The following is a 26,369-nucleotide window of genomic DNA, read 5'->3' as shown; positions in this document are numbered from 1 at the left end:
AACTTTTCAGAGAAATTAGTTAATTTGAGGAATTAATGTTGTTTTTTTTTATTGTTTGTGTGTTTTTCTTTGTGGCATTTTGTTTGCTTCGATTGGTTTCTAGTTCACCCTGAAAGAGGAGATGTCAGCATTGCTTTGGAGGAAGGCAGTCAGTTAAAGGGTAAAAAACACCTACAAACATGGTCATAAAAGAATGCATAGCTACATCACAGTTTTAAAAATGTCATAACTGACAGAACTTTCCACACAAAAGCCATGCTGGCATCCAGTGGAAACTGGACTTCCAGTACATTTCCAGTAGTAAAGTGGATTTTTTTGTCATAACAGTTTATGCAATGTGTATTACTGATTGATTTCCACCAGATAAGCCACCTCAAGATGAAGAAGTTGTGTAAACTGGACTGCTTGTCATGAGATTACACTCTATATCCTTCATCTTCCTTGCCACTAGTTCAAGCACTTGTAGAGCAGACAAATGACCAAGTGACACAGTCAGCAGCAGATACAGACAGTCATTTTCCAGATTTCCATCCTTCTAATCTCAGATTGAGAAGATTTTTCATGGTCTACCGTAATTATGCTTTTTTTTAGTGAAGTCTAAGTCTAAGCTGCCACTTAAGTATGGTTGACTTAATTCTCCTTGCCTAGGCATCATTGATAATCAATTAATTATTTGAGCTTAAATGTTCTATAATTTTTTTGCAGAAGTGAGGAATCCTGATCGTGCTGAAGTCAGGAGCCATGGAATGGCACAAAAAGGAAGCTTGCACTCTGGAGAACTGTGACGGAGCCGTCTTAGGCAAGGAGGCAGCAGGAGTCCAGATTGTGATTGGTGACGAACACCCGGTGAATTTATTTTTGTGCCAATAATAAAAATGAAAAGAATGAAAGAAAAAAAAACAAACAAAACAAACAAACCAAAACGTATTTACACTATTTACAGTAGAAAACAAACAAGACATAAATTCTTCAATAATTTTCCTCTATCACACTCCAATAACCACAACAACCAACCAACAACATCCCACCCCGTCTAAAACAAAATGGAGGGCTTTTATAGTTAAAAAACAGGATGTGACGTATGCGAACCTCCTGTGGAGTTCGCGGGACTTTTTGTTTTAAAATACCTGAGGCTGTGACGTACCAGTTTCTTTGGCGTCACTGCCACAACCTCACCTCCAGGAAGCATCACCCAGGTAAGCGAAGCTCTTACAATTAACAATCAACAAATGTTTAACTTGAACTTTGTCCGTGTTATGTGGTGAATGTGTATGTACAGTTCGTGCCTGCAAACAGTCCATACGTGACGGAGAGTTGATCAGTCACAAGAACCAATAAGAGGCTCCACTCCTAACGCAGACAGAGGTAATAAACAATCTCTCACTCATTTGACCTTATTCCACCTCAACACGGTACAAAGGGGCTCAGAACAGTAAACTTAGCCTGTTGCAGATATTATAATATTAGAATCTTTTTTAATTTTGAAAAATGTCATGACTAGTTTGAAAATCAGAAATGGACAATGTCATGCTAACATCTACGTATCTGCTGAAGCTACAAATGACTCAGGAAAGGAGCCATTGCATTCAGAGAATTTTACAAATTTCATTTTATACAATTATATTGCTGAATGTTTTTTCCAAGTCATTTTGTTATGGTTATGTTTTGTTTTGTTATGGTTAAGTGAGGCGAGTGTCTTCATTAAACTTTTTTTTTTCTGTGGACACTGTGCCACAGGATTCTTGCAGTGAAAATCACAGAGCTGAAGTAAAAGACAAGGGCCACACAAATTCATTTTCAAACAAATGTTTAAATAAAATGTTAACAGGCTTGCATTTGCAATAAAATCTCCATAATGAAAAGCAAGATCCCTTTTAATCTTTTTTTTGGTGTAACTTTCACATTTATAGTTTTCCCTTCAGCAGATGTTTGTTCTTTATGTTGTCAGTGTTCCATTACATCAATTACCCTCCTGCATTTCAATGAATTTAATCATCTGTATTTACACATTGGTTTCTCAATGTGGACAAAGTTCTTATTCAAGTTGATTGGTGTCTGTGATGCTTTTAAACTATGCTTTCTTATAAGGGTGTGAATCAACACCAGATGGCAGCAATGTAACACCACAAAGAAGCCCTTTGCACACAACAGCAGACTCTACGACTCACCCAAAAAATGGTAATAAATAATCTTTCTCTCACTTTTCTTTACTACAACTTGTGTTTTTTATTGCTTAAAATAGTATAGAACTGAAGTGTACAAGTATTACAAACACATTACTAAAGCAAATGTACTGTTTACAGAGATACTTCTTTAAAAATGTTGAAGAAATATTTTACATTCCAGATAAATGTGTTGTCTTATTTCACTAGAATCTTTTGAAAGAAATCACTTGGGTCCATTAGGGGACATTATAGGTTCACCTGGTGAAAGATCTCAAACAGTATCAGTACATCTCATAAACGTTTTGTTGTCTGGTTTTTTTTTTTTTTATATGTCTGATTGAATTCATGCTTTGTAGAAATACACAAATACTCAAAAGGAGAAAAAAACCATGTGGGGAGTTTGAAACTTTCTTCCTCATCCATTCCCTGTAACATTCTCTTTGACAAGTGCTACACTGTGATAATGTGATCTTGAATTGTAGGTATATAACATGTCAGCCTACAGTTGCAAAATAACTGTGAAACTGGACTGTAAGAGTATGACATACACACCTGTAAAAAAGTAACTGATATATATATTCTGATTTTTAAATTTTTTAATGTCTGTGTATCTTCAGAAGTTTTAAAGGATCCAGTAGAAGACCTAACAGATGCTTTAAGTAAGATGGGTAAGTTTTGTTCAGCTTTGTTGGCTGAACTTGTTCTCTAAGGTATTTTGTGTTCCATATGTTATTTTCTCCATATATTTGTGGGGAAAAGCAGGTGTTTTTATTAAACATGCCTCTGTGGGTGCCATGCCACAGCTTTCCTGCAGTAAAAAAATAAATAATAAGTTAAAAGACAGAAATATTAATTGACAAACAGAATTTTAAGATGTTTAGCAACATTTTCAGGAAAATCTTCACAATCAAAAATTGGATACCGATTATTTATTTGTTTGTTTCTTTGGTTGTTTGTTTGTTTTTGGTGTGGTTTTCACATTTGTTTAACAGAGATGTTTATCCTGTAAGTTCACAATATTCTACTACATTAATTAAAGCTCCCCAGAGTGAATTTATTTCTCTGTATTTACACACTGATCATTCAGTGTTGAAAATGCTCTTATTCAGTTAGACTGATATCTCTGAGGCCTACAGACTATAAATGTATGATCTGACATATGGAGATCAATCAACAGGAGATGACAGCCATGCAGTGTCACAAAATGGCAGTTTGGGCTCTGGATGCACAATAAGAAACTCCACACCTAAGGCATAAAATGATTTCTACCTCATTCCAACTCACTAGAACACACAGCGTCCCAGAACATCAGGACCAGCAGTGAGTTTGTCCTGATATTTTGTGTGTAGTGTTTTCTTTTTAAACATATTATCATGATACAATCTTCAGAAGTAGATGCATAATATGAGTGTGTGTAATAGTAAAAAAAAATAATAGTGGTATGGAAAGTTATTACACATACATCTGTAAACACGGTGTCAATAGAGAAACATTTACAGAAATATTCTGCATATTGTTTATACTTAAAGATATAGAGCTTACAAAACTGACAGTATCGAAGAATAACATCCCTGACATCTGTCCTTGTGTAAACTGGACTCGTCATAAGAGATTAAATACTGTATATTGGTTATTGTTTGCCAACAAATAAAAGACCTATGGTGGAGGCAGGTGACCAGTGGTCACAGACAGCAGCAGGTACTCAGTCTACCTGTAGCCCCAAAGCAGAGAGCCTTTTAGTGGAGCCAGTGTGTCCAGTTCTTAAAGGTTTCATATTCATAATGAACACACAAAAGTTCTTATGTGTTTCATATTCATAACTAACACACAAGTGTTATTGCATATATAATATGCGATAACTCTTTACTTGCAGTACTTGCACAGACATGGCTCTTTATTCTCCTACATTCAGCATAAACCTTTTTTCAAAACATAAACACACACACCCACAACTGATCTGAGTCTTTTTTCATTACAGGACGTGCAGAGTGGGAGGAGGTGAAACAGTTTAAAGGTGAAGCTAGAATTTTGTTATTCCTTTGACAGAGCAACAGTAATTTACACATGAATTCACACAGTAATTTACATAGTAATTCACACAGTTATGCATACAGGTATTTAAACATAAAACTTCATACAATGTGATCCTTTATTCTCCCCCTACAGTGAACATCACTCTGGATAAAGAAAAGACTCCGACGTTTATGAGATTAGCACACGAGGGCACACGAGTGCACTTCACTCATTTCACTCCTTCATCAGCAAGTCCAAATCAAACGCATGAAGAAATGAGACCATTTGCTCTATGTAAAGAACAACTGATCTCAGGAAAACATTACTGGGAAATTAAGGTGTGGGAGAAACCTAAAGACAAACTCTCATGGTGTGTGGGTGTGGCCTGTGACAGTGCTGAGAGATCTTATAAGGTCCCATTAACCCCAGAGAATGGTTTCTGGGTTCTGTCATATGAAGAGGAGATGGGTGTCTACGTCAACACTGACCCAATAAGACCAATACAAGTCAGTGATACATTCACAATACTAGGAGTGTTTTTAAACTGTGACAAACACACACTGTCCTTATATGATCCTGAAACAGAATCTCAACTCTACACTTTTAATAATGTGATACCAAACAAATCACTGATTCCTCTGATAAGTCCTGGAACCAGAGACAGAAATCACATAACAATATGTAGTACATAGAATACTATGTTTACTATGTTTACTTACATAAGTCCTTTTAACTGCATTAATATTATGTGAATGCATTTAATGCAGTTACAGAATTGTAAAAAAAAAATCAACTTTGCAACACAGAGTTAATTGGTGGAGAAAGTACAAGTGCAAGGGTTGGACCTAAATAGTAATTTGTCACCACCATATTACTGCACCGGTATTCTTACTGAATTTCTATACTTACTGAAGGAATTACTGTGTAAGAATGTTGATTTTTAATCCCATACAATATTCCACCTCTATAATACTGTCAATAAGTAAATATATTACAATTAGTAAACTGTGATATTTTGTACTGATCATGTTTTTTTTGTGTATTTTTTTGCCTTTCACATGTATCACCATAGCCCAGCTTAATGTTATTTTGACATTTCATCTGAGATAATTCAAAGTTTTAAATCTTATTTGTTATTACTTTTTACATTCAAACTTGTCATAAAGAATTTTTAGAGAATATTTAACCTGAGATCCCCAATGAGCAGCCAAAGGTTAGAGTGGCTGTGAAAAATCTCCCTGTGACTGACATAGGAAAAAACCTTGACCCCCTGCACACACAGGCAGGGTCAGTGATGTCACTCCAGGACTTCAGGAATAGATCCTATTGGTGGATGGTTTGTTAAACTGTGTCTGGTGGGACACTCACTCTTCATATGTGTCTGAGGTTCAAGACAAGAGGCCCAGGGTGTGTAGATGGAGAGAGCAGCATTAGTGCTCAGATGTGATGTTTCCATTGACTGAGACTCTGGTGCATGAATGATGTGGTAACAAGGAACAACATGTACAAGGACAAGGACAACACCAACACACAGAGAACTAACACCATGTGACGGAGCCGTCTTAGGCAAGGAGACAGCAGGAGTCAAGATTGTGATTTGTGGCCAAACACCCGGTGAATTTATTTTTGTGCAAATAATAAACAGAGGGGGAAAAAAAAACAAACAAACCAAAACAAAAACGTATTTACACTATTTACACTATTGACACCGGAAAACAAACAAGACATAAATTCTTGTAATCCTTCAATAATTTTTCTCTAACTATCACACTCCTACCAACTTCCACAACCAACCAACCAACAACATCCCACCCCGTCTAAAACAAAACGGAGGGCTTTTATAGTTAAAGACAGGATGTGACGCACGCGGACCTCCTGCGGAGTTCGCGGGACTTTTGTTTTAAAAATACCTGAGGCTGTGACGTACCAGTTTCTTTGACGTCACTGCCGCAACCTCACCTCCGGGAAGCATCACACAGGTAAGCGAAGCTCTTACAATTAATAATCAATAAACATTTGTACATAGACAACATAACCTAACGTAGCATTTTTAACGGTAATCTTAGGATAATGGAATATGTAAATGGATTCGTTGGCCAACTTTATCGGAAATGATATGGAATGCTATAGAATGCTAACGTTAGTCTCTTTCTCTATTATTTACAGATCAATAAATGAAGACATTGGACATCACACACACACAACAAAATCACAATAACAACAATCAATAAATATTAACTTGTACTTCGTCCGTGTTATGTGGTGAATGTGTATGTACAGTTCGTGCCTGCAAACAGTCCATACGTGACAGAAAGTTGATCCGTCACACACCAGCTGTCATATGTGTTGGAAGGGTGATGCCACAGAGAGTCCCTTTCATTTAGGGAAGGTAGATTCCACTCCTAAGAGCTAGATTCTGTTTGTTTATTGTTTTGGCTTTACCGCTCCTGAAGTTTTGGTTGATGCTTCCTGTGTTTCATTTCAGTTTAAGTCCAACTATTATCCCTTAAACTTATCTTTGTTGTATTGCAGAGTGCTTGAAATAGGAGAAGAGAGTTTTCACACATTTGTTCATTTATTTACACATTTATTTTCACTTTTATTTATTTAATTTATTATTATTAAGTGTGTATTCACAGATAGTGAGGTACTGGGGAGGAAGAATAGGAAAACAGGGGTAAAGGAGCATTGAAATAATTTATTATTTACAAATAGCCTACTTACAGCTACTCATAAAAAACAGGTCTCAACTGCAAACACCATCAAATGGGTGAATCCAAATCTCAAAGTACGTGTCAAACAAGGTCTGCGAATACACACAAGAGCAACAACACACGAGCGAACAAGAATTAAAGAGGAGCCCAAATTCAAATTCGGATTTCACGACAAGTCCCTTATAAAAGCCTCGAACCCCGGACAGACAACCGCGAATACACAGAGGAAGACAGGGGCGCATGCGACACCCAGAATATCAGCTCAGGAATCCACAGGATGCGGCTGAATGTTAGGGAAAAACCTGGAACAGAACATGGAACAGAGACACAGGAGAGGCACTCACAAAATATAATCGAGCAGGGCGTAACAAGTATCAGCGACACTTTCTAGTCCTCTGTCTTTGCAATATATCTGAGATTTGTTTCTTTAATATCGAACGATGTGATCATTAAATGCTTTTGTGCGTTACTGATAGCCTGTAGTGTACAAGGTGTGCAGGTTAACCCGGTTATTTCAGATTATAAGGATTCAACAACAAAGCGATGTAGCCTCTTAATATCGTTGTATGTCTTTATAGTCGTTGTTCACCATTACCAAATGTTGGGCATAAAGAGTTACCAAAAAAAAAAAAAAAATGAAATAGGCCTACTGACATGTTGGACGATTGCCCTGCTCCTGTTCTATTCATTCCAATACGTACCATGAAAAACGAACCGCGAGTTAGGGTAGATGACACTAATTCTTCGTATAACACAGTTTTGACTTTCAGCTGTAGTAATATGGCTTTCTGAAATGTTCTGCACTGTGAAAAATTGCTGATTAAAAATACAGTTTTAGCATTCTCCATTATGAGTGAAAAACCGGAATGAGAAACTGGAAGATCCGCGAATATCCAATAGAAAAGCAGCTTTACAATACCAGCCAATCGCCATCGGAGGTTTAAAATCTAGAAAGTGAAAGTAACATATTTGAATCTTTAGCCGCGCATTTGAGCTGCAGTTTCGCCTCGCGGTGGATAAGCTACATACACACGCACAAAAAAATACAACTTGACTTGGCTTTTACGTTAGCTGGGTGTAGTCTATACAATATATGGGCTTTTTTAAAACTACGACCAAGGTTGTGCTAGGCTCGCACGGACACATAAAAGCAAGTCATTTCGGTGAGTTTTGGTTAGGCTTCTGAAATGTATCTTTTAAAGGGGTCTTTGAAACCATACATAGTAGCTATTATCGGTGATGACGTGGTAATTATCTTGCTGTTTACGTTTAACGGTCTTTTCGAATCAGTGAAGCATGTTTCTGATATTGTGTATGAAAAAATAAGTTTCGATTTACCTATCACATTTCACCACCGGGCGACAGGGACCAAACCGGTGCTAGTGAGTGAACCTAAAAAGACTGCACAGATCTGAACAGAGATGAGAACTCTCCGTTTTGGAGCTCATTACGTTTATCAATTAGACTACAACGAGAAAAACCAGTTTTAGTGGTCAGTGTTAATCTTCAGTGAAATCATCTTTTTTTATCTTTCACGGACAGATATGCTAACTGGAGTAGTGTGGCTGATTGTGTCTGTTTCCCTCTGCCATGCGGCAGGTAAGATTATTTCTTTAGAATAACTGCATCCAAATTATCACCCCATTACAGCTGTGGTACTATGGACAGCTAAGAGTATCAGATAAATAAAGTACATGACAATTTAAGTAAATAAAATGATGAGTGATCAAACACATTAATATATGAAACAGTTTGTAAATAAAGTGAAATTTTGGGGGTTGGTATTTACATATTTTCTTACTGACCAATTTGGTCTTTTGATTAGGCCATTCATTCTCTTTTTCTGATTTATGTCGTTTAAATGACGCCGAACACTTACCAGTCAACCTCCATAAGTCGCTGAAAAATGATCCGCGAGAGTTCTGCTTCGTGGTTAGGTGGTGGCATCATCCGTTGTTTTTTCCAAACAAGCATGTATTTTGTCAGTCGGAGAAGAAGTCTTAAATTTGAGAACATGTAAGCCTAGTAGAAGTTATTAAAATGCAATACTCCGCAGTCAGTGCTCCTGTGCAGTCCAACACTGTGGATAAGGCTGCCTCTCAGCACTGGGCTAGCGGAGTATCTGCAGTTATGCTCTGTATGCGTTACCAGGAGGAACTATGTGAACTGTTTATCTCCGTCTTTTTCTATGTGCGCATTTACACCAGGCATTGCAGCAAACAGCAGATTATTGAGAGAACACCAGCGGAGATAGCATCTCTCTTATTTTATCTTAATACCTTACCAGCCGCTCTGATCTGTATGCTACCACTATACGAACAATGTAAGGCTAAGAGAATAAAGAAGTTTGAACACTGATATTCTGAATACCGTTTTGCATGTATAATGAGTGTCTCCTATGTTCAGTGTCTCCTATGTTCAGTGCACCCCTACCCCTGACCCCACTCCACCTTACCTGAAAAACAGCCTTCATTCTTTTCACAGATGTTTTTTGTTTGTTTGTTTGTTTTTCATGAGTCGTTTCTTATTGCAACATATCACTATATTACAAAACTAGCACAGGCTTAAATCTCACTATGGAATAAAGGTTGCAGGAAGTTCTGGGTACAGACCAAAATGACTATGTATTGACAGATGCATTCTTCAGGCCATTGTTCAATATCTTTTAGAAACTAATTATGTTTCCTTTCCCAGTTCCAGAGACATTCTCAATGCTTTTCCCTGATGGTTCAGTCTCAGCTGAGGTGGGAGCCTCTATGGTCCTGCCCTGTGGTTTGTCTCCTTCCCTCAGTGCTGTGGAGCTAGAAGTGCGCTGGTACAGGCCCAATCAATTTCACAACCCAATTCTATTGTACAGAAATGTGAAGATCCAGGAGAGTCCTGTAGACCCTCAGTACAGGGACAGAGTGTCTCTGATAGGGAGTCTGGAGGAGGGGAATGTGTCTCTGAAACTGGAGAACATCACACGGTCAGACAGAGGAGAATATGTGTGTTATGTCAGCAGTGGAAAGTGGTTTGAAATAGCCAGGATATCGGTAACAGTAATTGGTGAGTGGACAAGTAACTGCAAACATAACAGTGAGTGAACGACTCAGAATGATTGAAAGAATATGTTCCACATTTTCCTTCAGTATGGAAATAATTATCATCGTAATCTCTCATGACACTCAACATTATTCTGTAGTGTTCACAATGTGCACTCTACTGATTAATATATAAGAAATATTTTTGCACTTCCATCCATTTCAGCCTTGTCTTTTGTAGTTTTAGTATGCTTTTGCATTTTTAAATTAACATAGAAATGTGCAGAGAGAGGTAAAATGCCTAAACAAAAGAACGGGAATAACCTCTTCTTCATACTTTCTATTTCTCAGTTCTGGGCTCTCTTCCAGTTCTCTCAGTCACTGAAACAGGAGGAGAACAGGTGAATGTGACCTGTGTGTCAGATGGTTGGTCAGCACAACCCACAGTAACCTGGAGAGACAGAGAAGGGAAAGAAATAAAACACAATAGTAGTGTGATGTACAGTAACGGTAACTTTTACTTCAGCACAATAAACCCATTTCAAAAACAAACATTTTTTTCCCCTTTTTCTCAAGAGAATGTTCATTGCTCTCTGTTTCTCTCTGTATCAGATACTGAAGGTCTGGTGAATGTGAGTTCTTGGCTGCTCTTCTCTCCCTCTGAGTCAGAGTGGATCTCCTGCTCTGTCAGTTTATCTGATCAGGAGAAGAGAGAGGGGAGAGTGAGGCTGTCACTTAGTCCTAAAGGTAAGTTTCTATTCATAACCTCCGTATTTGCGGGTAACAGTATCCAGTGTCAATGTGAATGAAACCACTGAGCATTAGTTGATCTGGCTGAAGAGAATGCAGCTTGGACTTTTTCATAGTTATTAAGGAAAACAGGGATAGTTTGGAGTTGAACTAGTGTTAGACTGTCTATTGATTTTTGTTCGTTTATCTATATGTAGATCCATCAAGAGCTCTCATCATTACTGGGGCCATTTTACTGTTGATCATCATCTTTCTCCTTGTTTTTTTTCTGCTGTGTAGAAAAGGTACTGCACTCACTTACACTCAAGATATTTTCATATAAAAAAAAAGAATTGTGATCAATGTTTTAACACAATGTCTCTTAATAGACTTAGTGTCATTCAGTGAATCAAAGACAGAGATGAAAGAAGCTATTAGTCTTATATATATATTACAATCATTCAAAATGTTACATTTTTGAAAATCTTCATATTAAATTGCATCCAGTTGAAGTAGAAGATTGCAGAGCAATTGCAGAAGTATCTCTTGAGAAATTCTACTGAATCCCACTGTACTTTACACTTCAACTCCCTCTCACTCTCTCTCTCTCTCTCTCTCTCTCTCTCTTATGATGAATCAGCAAGAAATAGAGAAGAGTTAAATTCATAGTTTCATTAAGTGAAATTTAAATATAGCATATCACTGTAATATTTACTTGTGTGTTTGTACAGTTAAAAATTGCTTTCAGTGATCATTAGAGACTAATACTATGCGTTATAGAGTAGACTTGTTGTCTTATTTCAGAGCACCCTCTTGAAAACTGAAAAACAGTATACCTCAGAAACAGAAAGTCAGTTTATTACTTTTCCTTAACTAATGCTATGACAGAGTGTAATAAGAGGGCATACAATTACATCACAGTTTGCACAGTCATAACTGACAAAATTTCATAGTCAACAAGCTATGTCATCTGTCATAGTGTAAACTGGAGTCTTTGTCATAGACATTAAACATTATTCTGATTATTTGCCAACAGATCAAAGACCCACAGAGGAGGTTGAGGATCAGGGGTCACAGAGAGCAGCAGGTACTTACAATATTTTCAGGCAGTTTCCCCTGAAATCCTATATGTGTGTGTGTGTGTGTGTGTGTGTGTGTGTGTGACAGTATATACAGTTCTGCTCATGAGTTTACATACCCCGGCAGAATTTGCAAGATGTGTACCATTCTTTAAAGGAAACATGAGTGATCAGGCAAAGCACATTTCTTTTATTTTTAAATGGGATTCAAATTAATCTATAATCACAGAATAGCACAATCATTAAAGAAAACATAGCAATAAAGAAAATAATGAGATGGTCCCTGTTGAAAAGTTTGCATACCTTTAGTTCTTAATACTGTGCATTGCCCCCTGTAGTATCAGTGATGGCTTGCAGTCTTTTGTGATAGTTGTGGATGAGGCCCATTATTTTCTTGATTGCAAAAGTGGCCAGTATGTTTCACTGTGGAGACGAGTGTTGGATTGTTTCCGGCACAATTGCTTTGAACGTTTCAGTGTTTCACGAAGCCTCGCTTTGCCCACCACTACATTCAAGGGTATGTAAACTTTTGATCAGACCCATTTGGGTGATTTCAGTTTTCATTATTATTCACAAAGGGCACACACAATTATCTGACAATAAATGGCTTCACCTGACCAGTATCGCTAAATAAAATAGAAGTTTTCTGCATGATCAGTAATGTCTTCCAAAGAAAATGACCAATATTTCACAAATCCTGCCAGGGTATGTAAACTTATGGGCACAACTGTATATGTATGTATGTATATATGTTTTACATAACATTGATGTGGAAATCATTTAGATGATGTCCATTGTATGTGTTATTGGTCTCACTTGGATGTTTTTACATCATATGTCGGAGGGAGAAGATTGTGCAATGGTGTGCAAGAAATATACGCATTGGTTAATATAATGAACAGGGCCAGCACATGTCTAACAGGCATCCAATAACTGTAAATATAGGCAAAATTATAACTGCCATCTTTCAACACTTGAGGACCACAAAACAGAGGAAAGCATAATTTCATCAGCAATTTTGCCTGACACCATACCAAGACATCACCGTGTAAACGTCACCACATATACAAAGAAGAAATTGCTATTTACTCATTTCCAAATAGGCTAAAAATGAAAAGTGAATTATGAAACATCTATCAGTGCACCCACATCCAAACAATGAAAATAAGCAAATGCTAGCAACATCGTTGTGTTCCTCATTTAACACCCTACATACCAACTGAAACAATTGACTCACCCTAGAAGTGAATGCCAAAAAATCCTAAATGATTGAACAACTGTCCAGTACGTGAGAATTTTGGAATTTGTACTTTGTCACATTTTCAGCCATTGTCAGTCGAATATAATTCTTCTCAGATTTCACCTGAGAAAAACTTGGTGTCAGAGGAAATCAGAACAATGTTGAGATTTGGATTGAGATCCAGTGGGTTTTCTCTGTAAATGTAGTTAAGGATATCATAGGGTGAATGATCAGGTGTACCTTTGGGGTAGCTCCTAACAGCTATGCTACTTTCAAGGCTCAGCTTACTGGCATTGATGCCACCCATTGCTTCAGATAATGTTGGGCACTTGTCACTAGGTGGTTGTCGTTGATTGCTGTTCTCATATCTTTGATGCGGAAGAGAACTCTAAATAAGTCTGAAAAAAAAATATCCAGACCTCCTCTGATTATTGCTGGTTATTGCTGGGCTGTGTTTTGAATTTTAGCCAGAAAACATAGCTTTTCTGTTCTGTCATCTTTGTTCTGGGTCCGCAAGTTCCACTCAAACTTTGCTTGCAATTTCTTTACTGTCACTATAAGCAAAGCAGCAAAACCATTCACTTCTCTGTCAGTTCTGTTCCATCTTCATCTGCTGGTCACTGGGCTACATCCATTTACTGTGGTGACATTCCAACTGTCTGTGCAGTTGATCCATGTCTTCGTCCCTAGCAACAGGATTCTCATGTTCCACTCTAGCCTCTGCCTCAGTTGCATGTGAGCTTTGAGTTGACGAGCTTGAAAAACTATAGTGAGGATTCAAACTGTTTTGCTCTTTCCTGAGCACGGCACCTATTTCAAGCTCCTCTTAATTTTAAATGCTACATCTTAACATCAGAGAGGGTGGAACATTCTTAATTAACCGGATAACAGTCTGTCACCCTACTGGTGCCATAAACACAAAGTGCCACTTTCATTGTAAACTTGCAGCAGAATGGCACCCATCAAGTCCTGTGCCCCCAGTTAATTGCCCATTCTACCCTGCCTATACGCTAACCCTGCTAATGAAGTCTAAGTTGTCCTGAGCTTTTCCCAGGTCATTTCTGATAATGAGTTGTTCTTGTTCTGTTAGGCTCTCTGTCAGGTTTACAAGGTATAACACTGTGCTTTCTTCTAAGAATGCCAATCAGAAGAAGATGACAGCTATACAATGCTTCAAAATGGTGGTTTGGGCCCTGAAAACACTATAGAGTGTACTCCTGTCGAAGACAATGGTAATAAACCGTTTCTCACTCATATTACCCTATTTTAATTTGCTGGAGGACACGGCCCTTGAAAAGCAGACTGAGCAGTGGATTTGTCTTGATCTGTTTTACTGATAAATACTGCGATCTGATGATATGGCCTTCAAATAAATGCACTTACACATATCTCTATATTTATGAGATATTCTCCCACAGGCTGAAATTATTCTGTGCTCTGATGGTTCCCAAAGGCATGTTTCAATAGATTTTAGTGAAACATGGAATCATCAGGGCACAGAGTAATTTCAGCCTGTGAAAGAATTATAAACAAATTGTGTATCTCACAAGCTTTTTGTTTTATGTTATATTTGCACAAGGGAATTATTTCATGTGAGATATGATTTTTGTCTATATCTTTTTATGTTATATTGTTTGTTTTGTCTCAAGTTTCTTCAGAAAGTGGAAACATCAGTTATGCTTTGGAGGAATTCAGTCAGTCAAAAGGTATAAAACATCTGCAAATTTCATGATATGACAGAAAAGCACAAATAATTACGTCACAGTTTTTAAAATGTCATAACTGATAAAATCTCTCACACAACAACTTCTTTGTCATCTCTTATAGTGTAAGTTAAACTGATGTAAGACATTAAACATTATGTGTTGCTAATTGTTTGCCAGCAGTTGAAACACCTACCAGGAGGAAGCAGACAAACAAGTGACACAGACAGCAGCAGGTATTCACGGCTTTAAACGCGCAGAGCATTAATTTTCTTTCTTTCACTTCAAATCTGAGCTAGGCCACCATTCATTGATATAAAAATAATTAAAATTGTAACGACTGACCTGGGAATTGAACCCTGGGGCTCTGGCATGGAAGCCCAGCGCCTTACGCTTGTGCCACCAAGATCCATCCTGATACCTTACTTCTGGCTGGAGTTCTCCGCACTAGGAAACCACTCGTTACTGCTTAGGATAACCCCTTATGGAAAATGGGGCTGTCTATCTATCTGTCTGTCTGTCTGTCTGTCTGTCTGTCTGTCCGTCTGTCTGTCTGTCTGTCTATTACTTCTTTAACTTGATAATGCAGATGTTCATTTTTCATAGCATTCCCTCAATCTCCTTTATTTCTGTTCTCAGGCATTATAGGCCTTTATGTCAATCTGCTTTTGAAAGACTGGTCATTTTATGAAATTTTAATGTCTTTTCTGTTCAAAAGACTCTGTGGCTGGCCTGACTGGAGCCCTTGGTCGATTAAACCTGGGGTCCATGTCGCCGTAGGAGCCTGCTTTATTCAAAGGTGATGTACAACATCTGTTTTATGTTTAGGCAAGTTAGAAAATTTAATAGATCACTGGTTAAGATAATACATACATCATCTAACATACTGGATACAGAGGACAGTATTAGTTTAATTTATGAGAATGTACATGTAATGTTGACAACCTGTACATAGAGGATATTTTCAGTGAAATATTGACTGTAGACAGACACACTCACATAATTTCAATTAATGGATTTACTTCACAGCAAATAAGAAGCAAAACCTAAAAACATGGAATTTAATTATATGAATGCTTTGACGCATCCCAAATGACACAAAACAGAAAATACTGAAATCAGTTTTGATTTTGTCCACTTTTAGGTCAAAAATATATTTCTCTAGGCTCCTACTCTAAAAGAATGGCAGCGACCGAAAAGCCCTGCAGACTGTGCAGTTATTTCGCTTGTGGATAATACTTAAAGTACAGTTTATGCACTGTTTACTAATACATTCACTACTTATTCAACAGTCTCACCACTACACATGCATGACCACCTGACCCGGAGGCCTGCCATACACTTTGTCTCTTCAGAGGAAAAAAACAGTTGAATGAATGGAGTTGAATGAAGATGAAAGTCTGTGAGAGCAGAAGCTTCAGCACAGAGCAGGACTATGGGGGAGGGGGTGACACTGATGATGATGATGATGATGATGATGATGATGATGATGATGGACAGAAGAAGACACTAGCCATGCAGGACCACTGGAATGATGGGGTGGCCACTGACACATCTAAGCACATGTAGACTGCCACTCTATTCCCATATACAAAGGAATACAAGTTGAAGTTGAGATGTGTTGCCCAACTTTTTAAATCATGCTCTATCTGTCTGCCTGTCTGTTTGTCTGTCTGCTTATCTATCTGTCTGCCTATCTATGTGTCTGTCTTTCTAAATACAGCTATGTAACTATCAAATGAAACTGAGAAATGTTTATATTTTGCTAGCTGCTGTACTGTTTTAAACAAGACCTGTGACTTTTTGTTTGTTTGTTTGTTTGTTTTTACTGCATGTAAATATCTGACCATCAAAAATGATTTTTTTGTAGGTCAAAAGAAATACATGTAATTTGTTCATTATTGTGAGTTGCTTAAGAATAGTGCTTAAGAATTCTCTCTGCCCATAGAAGCCATACATTTATCATACGTATGTAGTAATAATTAATTCCAAACACTCCTTCTATGTAGTTCCTAATAGAAGCTAGTGTTTGGGTCTACATCTCTACTTGCAAAATGTTAATATCATATTCATAGAGGTCACTTTGCTGACTAGGCCATTGCAGGTCATAGTAGTTATTATGTATGCTCTCTCTCCCTCTCTCTCTCTCACTTACACACACACACACACACCTTGTTTTCCAATTATTAGCACATCCTACTGCCTACATACTGAGAAGTCTTATATTTTAATTTCACAGTTATCTACCTTTGTGTACATCATTAACCTTTTATTTTTATTTTTATTTTTATTTTTATTTTTATCTTCATTTTTATGGAGTGGTGATGCATTATTCATCATTCCCAAACAAAGAGAAAATTGTTAACAGTGTACAAGATAGGACAGCTGGTCCCCTAACCGCACACCAACATAGACCACTACAGTAAGTCACACAAAGGTTTATGATAAGTAAAGGGATGGGTTTTTTTTTTTAACGTTTAAGCTACATGCAGAAACATCTGGTTCTCTGTCTCCAAATAAACAAGGTTAATCATGAAAAACACATTTCTGAGCAAATGCTTATCTAATTGTTTTGTAAAGATGAATTTGTAAACTTAAAATAAAAAGTCGAACTGTAAAGCAGATTCAGTATGCTAACGTTCTAACAATACATTATAAAACTAAAACTTACAACTGTTTTGTTTTGTTGTTTTTTTTCCCCCGAAGAGAACAGTAAAGATAATTGATACAGGTGAGAAATCAGGACTCTGAAAACCAAAGACTGGAAAAAGACAATTGCAACTTTCTTCTTTTCTATGAAAATCGACCTTAACGAGGTTTTAAAATGATCCCTCTGTAAATGGTCATTTCTTGGCTATGGTCTCCTTAAATCCAGTTAAAGAGCTGGGAAAGCAGGAACATTTTGGCAGCCCACTTTGGTGGGTTTTCAGTACCTGATGTCTTTTGTTTGGAAGTCCTTTATCTATATAGAATTTAAGGCATCACAAGGAAACAAGAAAAAAGTGGATGAAAAGTGAGTGTTATGAAGGGGTCATTATTAGTATTAATTATATGTAAGTGTCTGTGATATCCATCTCTCTAGCAGTCTGAGGTGTAAGACAAACTGTATACTGGCTGAGAATAATTGGTTTTACTATAGTTCAACCTCTGCGATGGACTGGCGACCTGTCTAGGGTGTTTCCCCGCCTCTCGCTCAATGAATGCTGGGATAGGCTCCAGCACCCGCTGCGACCCTAATTAGGATAAGCAGCTTTGAAAGTGAGTGAGTGAGTGAGTATAGTTGAAGCTGATGTGACCATAAAGGAGAAGTTGATCCTGGTTCCACAGTCAGACTGAGTTAGCATCACAGGCAGGCCTCTGGCTTAGAATGGATGCCATTGCTGGGCCCATAGGCGCTGATTCCATGGGTGCTCAGGAGCTCACTCACCCACAGGAAAAGGCAAGCACTCACCGGGAAACTATGCTATGCTCAGTGAACTTTTCACTTTCAGACCACTCTGGAAATGTTTCTGTTGTCCAACAGCTCACCACTCAGTTTTTTCTAAAAACATCATCTTTAACTGACAGGTGATGCTGTGACCTTATTGGCTCTAGGCCACACGGTCCAGAAGTGAACAATCAAAAGTGCTACATTGCTTTTTACTTTGAGATTTGAAATCAAGGTTACTGCAAAGGTAACTAATATTAGACACATGTCATCATCCATTTTAAACATTACGGAAAATGGTTTAAGTTTTTAATCAAACTTAGAAAGGTCAGCGGTAGCACCAGGACAAGTGCCAGCGGAAAAAGAATTGGGGGGCGACTGAGAGGGGGTGGTGACTTAACCCAAAAAATTACACACACCGAGCACAGCTATACTATTGTTTAACAAAAATTAAAGAGTGGGCCAGTGTCCCCCTCACTGTCTGGCAATACTTGAGATCTCTGTACATTTGTTTATTCCTAGGCTAACATTTTCTTGTACATTTTGCAACAGCTTGACATAATTAAAGAGATGGCCAATTTTCAAAATGTTGTTTAAAAACTATTTATTGAAAACATTCTTTAAAAAAATGACTGCTATACAGACAAAAAAAAAATTGTCAAGAAGGACCACAACCAGACCTTTATCATATTCGTCTTTATTAAAGTATGCTGCTGAAATAAGGCCTGACACATTAAACATGGTCAAACGAGCATTCATGACAAAACAGCCTAACACACTTTTTTACACAACAAATGTAAAGAATCCTGTAGGTTATTTGCATTAGGATTACTATTGTTTGCCCCTGATGAAGACTCATGCTGAAGCTTCAGGCCTCTTTTCAAAAGTTCATCTTGAGTAAAGAGGAATTCAGTAAAGTCTGCTTGTGGTCCCTCTCGACGCATTTTTACGTTCACCTTACGTTCCGAAGCCATCAACAACCGGTGGAAATTATATTGGGTTGAGCTATGTTTCATTTTGATACTCTAAAGAACAGAGCAGAACAAACAAGAGCAAATTGAAACAACAAGAAAAAATACCACTTCTGGTCTGGTGAAGTACAAACCTTTATGTTATATCATTATATCATTTTGCCTTTTCAACCTCTCTCTCCCAATTTAGCTCTGGCCAGTTCCCTTAAAATGTGAGTAACCCTCTGTTGTGTCCTGAAGCAGACACAGAAAAGGTAACTAGAGGCAGCAGAAAAGACAGCAGAAAAGACAGTAGCCCTCCACTGTATTGACTCAGGTTCAAATCCCCATCACACAGATATGACAGTGGTGATGGCAGATGGGAAACTGTTAAAAGATTGCCTCCCCATCGCTGCGGTGGGTCTACCTACTATCAAAGCTTTTAGCGGGATTATAGGGAGGAAAAGAGAAAACACACATCTCAACGTTGGCTTTACGTGGTGTCGGACTATGTCGGATCCTCACAATAGCCGTAAATATTACTTTTTGACTGCATAGTTTTGAAACGCACATTATCCAGACGTGGAATAAACGTCTAAGCAATGGCTTGCCCACGTATAAAAGTGATTATTGGAGCACACATCGCCCAGAGCACAACCACATGTAAGTTAAGCATCAGACAACGCTGTGTCTGTGATGTTGAGATAGTATGAGCAAATGGCATAAGATAGATGCCTAACGGATGAACGTGCAGGAGTCGAATAGACGTCTCAAGGGCTCATGGATGTGTCCTGTCAGGAACATGTCCTTCCCCTCCCTGCCACAGTCATACATTCAGAACATATGTGGAGTGACCAGCGACGTGCTTCCATTAACAGTTTTACTGAAAAAGGAGACCAGGAATGCAGGACACTAAGTTAGAATAAATTACCAAGAGCAATTAATAACTAGTTTATCATAAAAGACCAAGGGTTAAAATCCACCGCACCACTATTCAGTTTTAGCTCAGTTTAAGTTAGCCAATGAAAACTACTGCCCACAAACACAAAGAAACGAAACAGGAAAGGGTGAGGGGGCAGTGCAACCAGGCCAATACTGGCAACTGATGGAGATATTACACACAACACAGCTAACCAACACTACTGCGTTCAGTTACCTCAGCCAGCAATGCAACATGCAGTACACCCAGACTGACTGACACTCAGCCGCCACTGGAGGCAGGCTTCAAACATAGACGAGTAAATACGATTACCTAAAATTATAAGAATCAGGTACGGACATTAAACAAGGGCCTGAAATGTACCTTGCTAGTTGGGACTGCCAGTCATCAAAGGCAAAGACAGGTACCCACTCAAGAAATGCTCTATAACGTTTTAATGCCTCTGTCTTTGTTTTAGACCAGTTTATTATAATTTTATTATTTTATTTATGACCAACAAGAAAAGGAGGGACTGACATCTGACCTCTCACACAGTGTTTCTTCTAGACTGGTGTTTTAAAAAATCTATCTGCTCCACTAATCGTTAATATTTTAATATTAGACAGGGGCAACCAACATCCAAGAAAGAAAGCTTCAGTACGCATTTTGACTGCACAGGGTCCTTAGGAATGCCTTGGAGTCATGTAATGTCTAAATGGCTTATGACAAGCAGACTGAACTTTCTGGTTGCATGTGCAGTGTCACTCCGTTTAATGAGAGAGGATATAACTTGTTAAGGACCTGTCTTTTTGTTAAGCGCTGTCAGTCTTCGGTGGAATGTATGAACAAGAGGAAAGGAAAAGTGGGAGTGTAAAAAATTAGAGATATATACATATGTTTGTGTATATATGTATACACATGCTAACACACACACGGTATATACATGCACAGATATATACACAGTTATCTGTAGATATGGTTACTAACGTCCAAGAAAGAATGCTTTAGTCTGCAGTTCAACTGTGTGTGGAGGGGCAATAAGGGGAGAATGTGGAAAAGAGCGACTATGCCACCTGGGCACTTACACCCCAAGAAATACTGTTCCAGGACGTTTGAGTATTATTTTGGAAATTAATAAAGCACACAGATTTGTTACTGATGCAAGACAGAAACATGTTTTCAAAATAAACCAATTTTTTTTATCAAAAGGATCAAATTAAAGAGGCAGGGATTGGAACTGCTGATGATGGAAAAAAAGACAGAAAACTAAGAATAAGGGGAATAAAAGCAACATTTTATTAGAAATAATAAAGGCCTTTACAAAATCTAAAACAGTAATTAAACTAGATGTATAAAAAACATGTCTAAAATGCCAGTCCCACGGAAACTAAACAGAATTAAAACAGACCTGAGGCCACTTGTGGAGAGGCAGACTATGATGAGGAGTGCCCAGGAGTGCTACCCTTACCCCGCTCACCTCAGGTGCAACACAGCAATCCTCACAGCAAAAAGAATGATGTCATCTACCTTTGTGTCCCGGTGCTTCTACTCACATGCATGAAGTGAAGGGACCGCAACCATGGGTGCCTGGAACTAGGGGAGCTCCCTCACCACATATACATTTATAGATTTACAATGTCAGTACAATAATCCCTACACGTGTTTATAAAAGCGCATGACTAAAAGTAAGGCTGCACGTTAAACGCTGTACCTGCGATCAGAGATGTAAGTAGTTGCAACTAACAACCATTTGTGTAAAATAGTTGGTGTTTGCCTTAGAGTTAATATTTCCCCTCCTAGTTTCTATCTGAAATTCATTTAGAATTTAGAAGGCCTAGATGTTTTCGTATCACTATTTTGACTTCTCTGTTTCATCCAGTCGAAAGTGGCTTTACCACACCAGCCAATCGCCTTCGGAGGTTTAAAACTCGAAAGTGAAATTAACACATAGACTCATTAACCGTTGTTTCCGCTAGTACTGGAAGCCACAAACCGCAAAATAATCAGCTAGACTTGGCTTTTACATTTGTAGACTGCATTCAAAATGAATTTTGAAACGAAGACCCGAGTTGTGTTGGGCTCGCGCGGGTACATAAAAGCAAGTCTTTTTGGTAAGTTTTGGTAAGGCCTCTGAAATGTTTTCTTTTAATCAAATAGGTTCGGGAGTTTTGTGATGATATGGTAATTATGTTCCTGTTTACGTTCTCTATTAATCTTCTCAAATCAGTGAACCATGTTGTTGATCTTGTGTACGAGAAAAAGAGAAAAGTTTTAATTTATTCAGTACATTTTACCACCTGGCAGTCGGGGCCAAAGCGATGCTTGTGAGTAAACTTAAAAAGATTGCATAGATATGCACAGAGATGAGATCCGTTTCGGCGCACACTACGTTTCTTAATTATAGAGAGAGAGACGATAATTGTTAATGGTTAATTTTCAGAAAATCTTTTTTTTTTTTCTTTTATGGACAGAGATGCTAACTGGAGTAGTGTGGCTGATTGTTTCTGTTTCCCTCTGCCACGCCGAAGGTAAGAGTGTTTCTTTACGAGTACAGCATCAAAATGATCACCTCATTGAATTTGTGCTGCTATGGAAGTCTGAGTGCTAAATGAATAAAGTACATCAGTATGTAAATAAATAAAATTATGAGCAATCAAACACATCAATACATGAAACAGTTTGGAAATATAGTTTTTTTGTTTTGTTTTTTTTTAGCTTTGGTATTCATGTATTTTCTTATTTACCAGTTCGGTCGTTCCTTTATTCGCTCATATTTTTTTTCTTCCTGATTTAGTTACTTTCATTTTGTTGTGTTTGTAATATGCATGTTGAAAGGCAGGTGTTGGGGAGGCCCTTTATTTCCTTTAAACAATGCGGAACCATCTCCAATCAGCCTCCAAAAGTCGCTGAAAAGAGATTTCCACAAAGAGTTTGACTTCGTGCCTAGGCATTGGCATCATCGGCTGGTTTCCAAAACAATACAAGCATGCATATTTTCAGTCAGAGAAGTTTGAAAATGTGGGTGCCTGCAAGTCAAGTAGAAATTATTAAAACGCAATACCCTGCCGTCAGTGCACTTGTGCAGTTCAAACCTGTGGATAACATTAACATTAACAATATCAGCTCCTTTTCAGCCCTGGTCGAGTGGAATGTCGCATTTATGTTCTGTATGCGTTATGGTGGGAACGATGTGAACTGTCCGTCTCTGCTTTTTTCTGTGCGCATTTACATGAGGCAGTGCAGTAAAAAAGCAGACTACTGAGAGAACAGCAGCGGAAACAGCACCTCTCTCGTTGGTTCTTAGTACCTTACCAACCGCTCTGAAATGTATGTAACCCTTATATGAACAATGTGAGGCAAAGAGAATAAAGAATTCATGAACACTGAGATTCTGAGTATGATTTTACATGTATAATTCGGAAATCCATATCAATGTCTCTTATGTTCAGTGCACCCCTACCCCCAACACCACTCCACCTTACCTGAAGGACAGGCTTATTATTATTACTATTATTATTACTATTATTATTATTATTATTATTATTATTATTAGTTGTTGTTGTTCATTATAGTGATAAGTCAGTATATAGCAAAACTAGCACAGGCTTAAATCTCACTATGGAATAAAGGTTGCAGGAAGTTCTGGGTACAGACCAAAATGACTATGTATGGACAGAGGCATAACTAAGGCCTTTTCTCACTATCTTTTTGAAACTAATTATCTTTCCTTTCCCAGTTCCAGATACATTCTCTGTGCTGGTCCCTGATGGTTCAGTCTCAGCTGAGTTGGGAGCCTCTGTGGTCTTGCCCTGTGGTTTGTCGCCTTCCCTCAGTGCTGTGGAGCTGGAGGTGCGCTGGCACAGGCCCAGTAAATACAACACCCCAGTGTTACTCTATAAGGATCTAAAGATCCAGGAGAGTCCTGCAGACCCTCAGTACAGGGACAGAGTGTCTCTGATAGGGAGTCTGGAGGAGGGAAATGTATCTTTGAAGCTGGAGAGAGTCACACAGTCAGACAGAGGAGAATATGAGTGTTATGTCAGTAGTGGAATCTGGTACGACAAGGCTGAGACATTGCTGAGCATAAAAAGTGAGTAGAGAGGTCACTTTCTTGGATTTCCCTTAATGTTTCTATGAGTGATATCAGAAAGTAGGAAGCCTTTGATTGGACAAGTTGTTGCAGATGCACTCGCCAATGAATTTTTACATTTTTCCAAACCGAAGAGAGACAGTTTTTGTTTACTCCCCTGTTTTTCCCAGTCCTAGGTTCTCCTCCAGTCCTCTCAGTCACTGAAACAGGAGGAGAACAGGTGAATGTGACCTGTGTGTCAGATGGTTGGTCACCACAGCCCACAGTAACCTGGAGAGACAGAGAAGGGAAAGACATCAAACATGACAGTAATGTGATGTACGAGAAAGGTAAGTTTTATTTTAGCACATTAAATATATTGTAAGAAATATAGACAACAACTCTTAAGACAAGAAGCTTGACGTACAGCTATTATGGAGATCACTTGATTACATATAGGCCTAGTATATGTTTTTAAGTTTCTTACATGTCTCTCCCCACCTCTCTCTCTCCCTCTCTGTGTTTCAGATACTAAGGATCTGGTGAGTGTGAGTTCTTGGCTGCTCTTCTCTCCCTCTGAGTCAGAGTGGATCTCCTGCTCTGTCAGTTTATCTGATCAGAAGAAGAGAGAGGGCAGAGTGATGCCATACATTCATCACAAACCCAGAGATAATGTTGGTAAGTCAAAGAACATAGAAAAATATATGTAAGTCACGGTTTCCATTAGGATACTTTCTTGACTTTCCGGTGTCCGAAAAGAAATTATTTTACCGGACAAATTTGAAACTTATCAGTCACGTTTTAATGACAGTCTGTTAACAAATGCAGATTTAATGTACAACCAGGTTAACGGAAGCATGTCAGTGCCCTCAAATCAGTTTGACTATTTCATGAACTATAAAGATCAAGCAAAACGAACAGTAACGATTGAGCAAATCCTTAAAATTTCGCTAAAATGTAGGCTATTACGAAACATATGTAACCTGTTTTTAAAAGAAGGCTAGGCCTCCACGGATGCCTACGTCATGACGTGCCCCTTGAGACTCATTAAAACAAGAGTCGTCGCCATTTTTGTTTATGTGTTTAGGGCACGTTAGCCATGTTGCTAATTCACCGATGTCACGAGGCATTTTGCATGCTTAGTAAAAACCAAACTCTTTTAATTGTGGTGTTGTGTTACTTTGATGATGAATTCATGGATAACGGTGGACGAGCTTTCCCGGTATGAAAATTTTGGACGAGTCGTAGGTCCTCGAGTCGCGGTGTGGCAGACATGTCTTGAGCTCTGAATGGCATTTTAAGAGCAGGAGACAGCATATTTTGTCACCTCGGTTAATTGTGGTGTTGTGTTAATTTGGGGATTGTCAGGGATGGTAGCTGACGAACTGTCTTTAAACGAAAATATTGGACATGGCACAGGGAAATTTCGCTTCAAGTCATGGCCATGTCTGCTCCGCTAGTGCATTTCACTATACATTTAAGCCTATGCATTTATGCCTGCATGCGTACAAAGGAAATGTTACGGTTGATCTAATAAAGCCCACCTGTTCGTGGTAGCTTTTTGGCAGATTGCTTGGTTCTCGTAGAAGTGATTCTGTTGATGAACCACTGCGTGAAAAGTGGTGTATTCGGAAATATCCAGACAAAGTAAACTTCCGCTAAACCTGATGTTTTCCGGAGTTATTCGGATGCCCGCAGAACTTTGTCATGCGGACCTGAAAACTCCCGCAAATGTCCGAATACAGCTGTTAGACGGCAGTTTTCAGGCATCCGCGTGACCACAGTCGTTAGCTGATGGCTTGGCCTTTCAAATGCTAATAACAGTCAGTGGTCTAGGTGGGACTGGGTATAGAGGCCTGCCCCCCTTCCTCACTGTAACTTTCTATCAGTTAGCCTATATGTAATATTTAGCCGATATTTTGATAACCACACAAACTTGTTAGGTGTTGCATGGTGTATAATATAGCAGTGGTAGGCCCATGTAGCCTTTAATGTCATTGCTCTGTCGTGCAGCTAAATTACAATGGACACTTCAAATGGAGCATACAAAAACACACTGAAAACATCATTTAAAAAAAGTCTAAATGAGAGGTTCATTAATTACATATTTGATGGTTATGCAACTGTCCTTTACTTGGGGTCAAAGGTACAGGGTGACCAGATGCAAACAGACCAAATGGGGGACAAGTAGTAAGTTTGTGTGGGACAATATGGGACATGTTACTAATGCTGAGAGATGATGTAAAACTTAGATATAATGTCAGTCTAACTGTATAAGAAACACTTGTATACACTTGTATTGGTAGACATCCAACATGCATTGGCCATTACAGGCCCA

At 38.4% G+C, this 26,369-nt stretch overlaps 1 protein-coding gene across 1 annotated transcript; it reads left to right on the top strand.

The window, feature by feature from the left end:
* Positions 1 to 741: 741 nt before the first annotated feature.
* On the top strand, positions 742 to 25,491 carry LOC115823846 (butyrophilin-like protein 2). The gene is made up of 7 exons (XM_030787869.1): positions 742 to 846; positions 21,842 to 21,896; positions 22,434 to 22,490; positions 23,699 to 24,052; positions 24,223 to 24,381; positions 24,560 to 24,709; positions 25,400 to 25,491. Exons 1-7 carry the CDS (start codon positions 742 to 744, stop codon positions 25,489 to 25,491), a joined length of 972 nt encoding a protein of 323 aa, XP_030643729.1.
* The last annotated feature ends 878 nt before the right edge of the window (positions 25,492 to 26,369 follow it).

The sequence above is a fragment of the Chanos chanos genome, chromosome 11, assembly GCF_902362185.1.
Source record: "Chanos chanos chromosome 11, fChaCha1.1, whole genome shotgun sequence".
NCBI lineage: Eukaryota > Metazoa > Chordata > Actinopteri > Gonorynchiformes > Chanidae > Chanos > Chanos chanos.
Note: the sequence above shows the minus strand (reverse complement) of the source record. Positions and strands in the feature narration are given on the sequence as shown.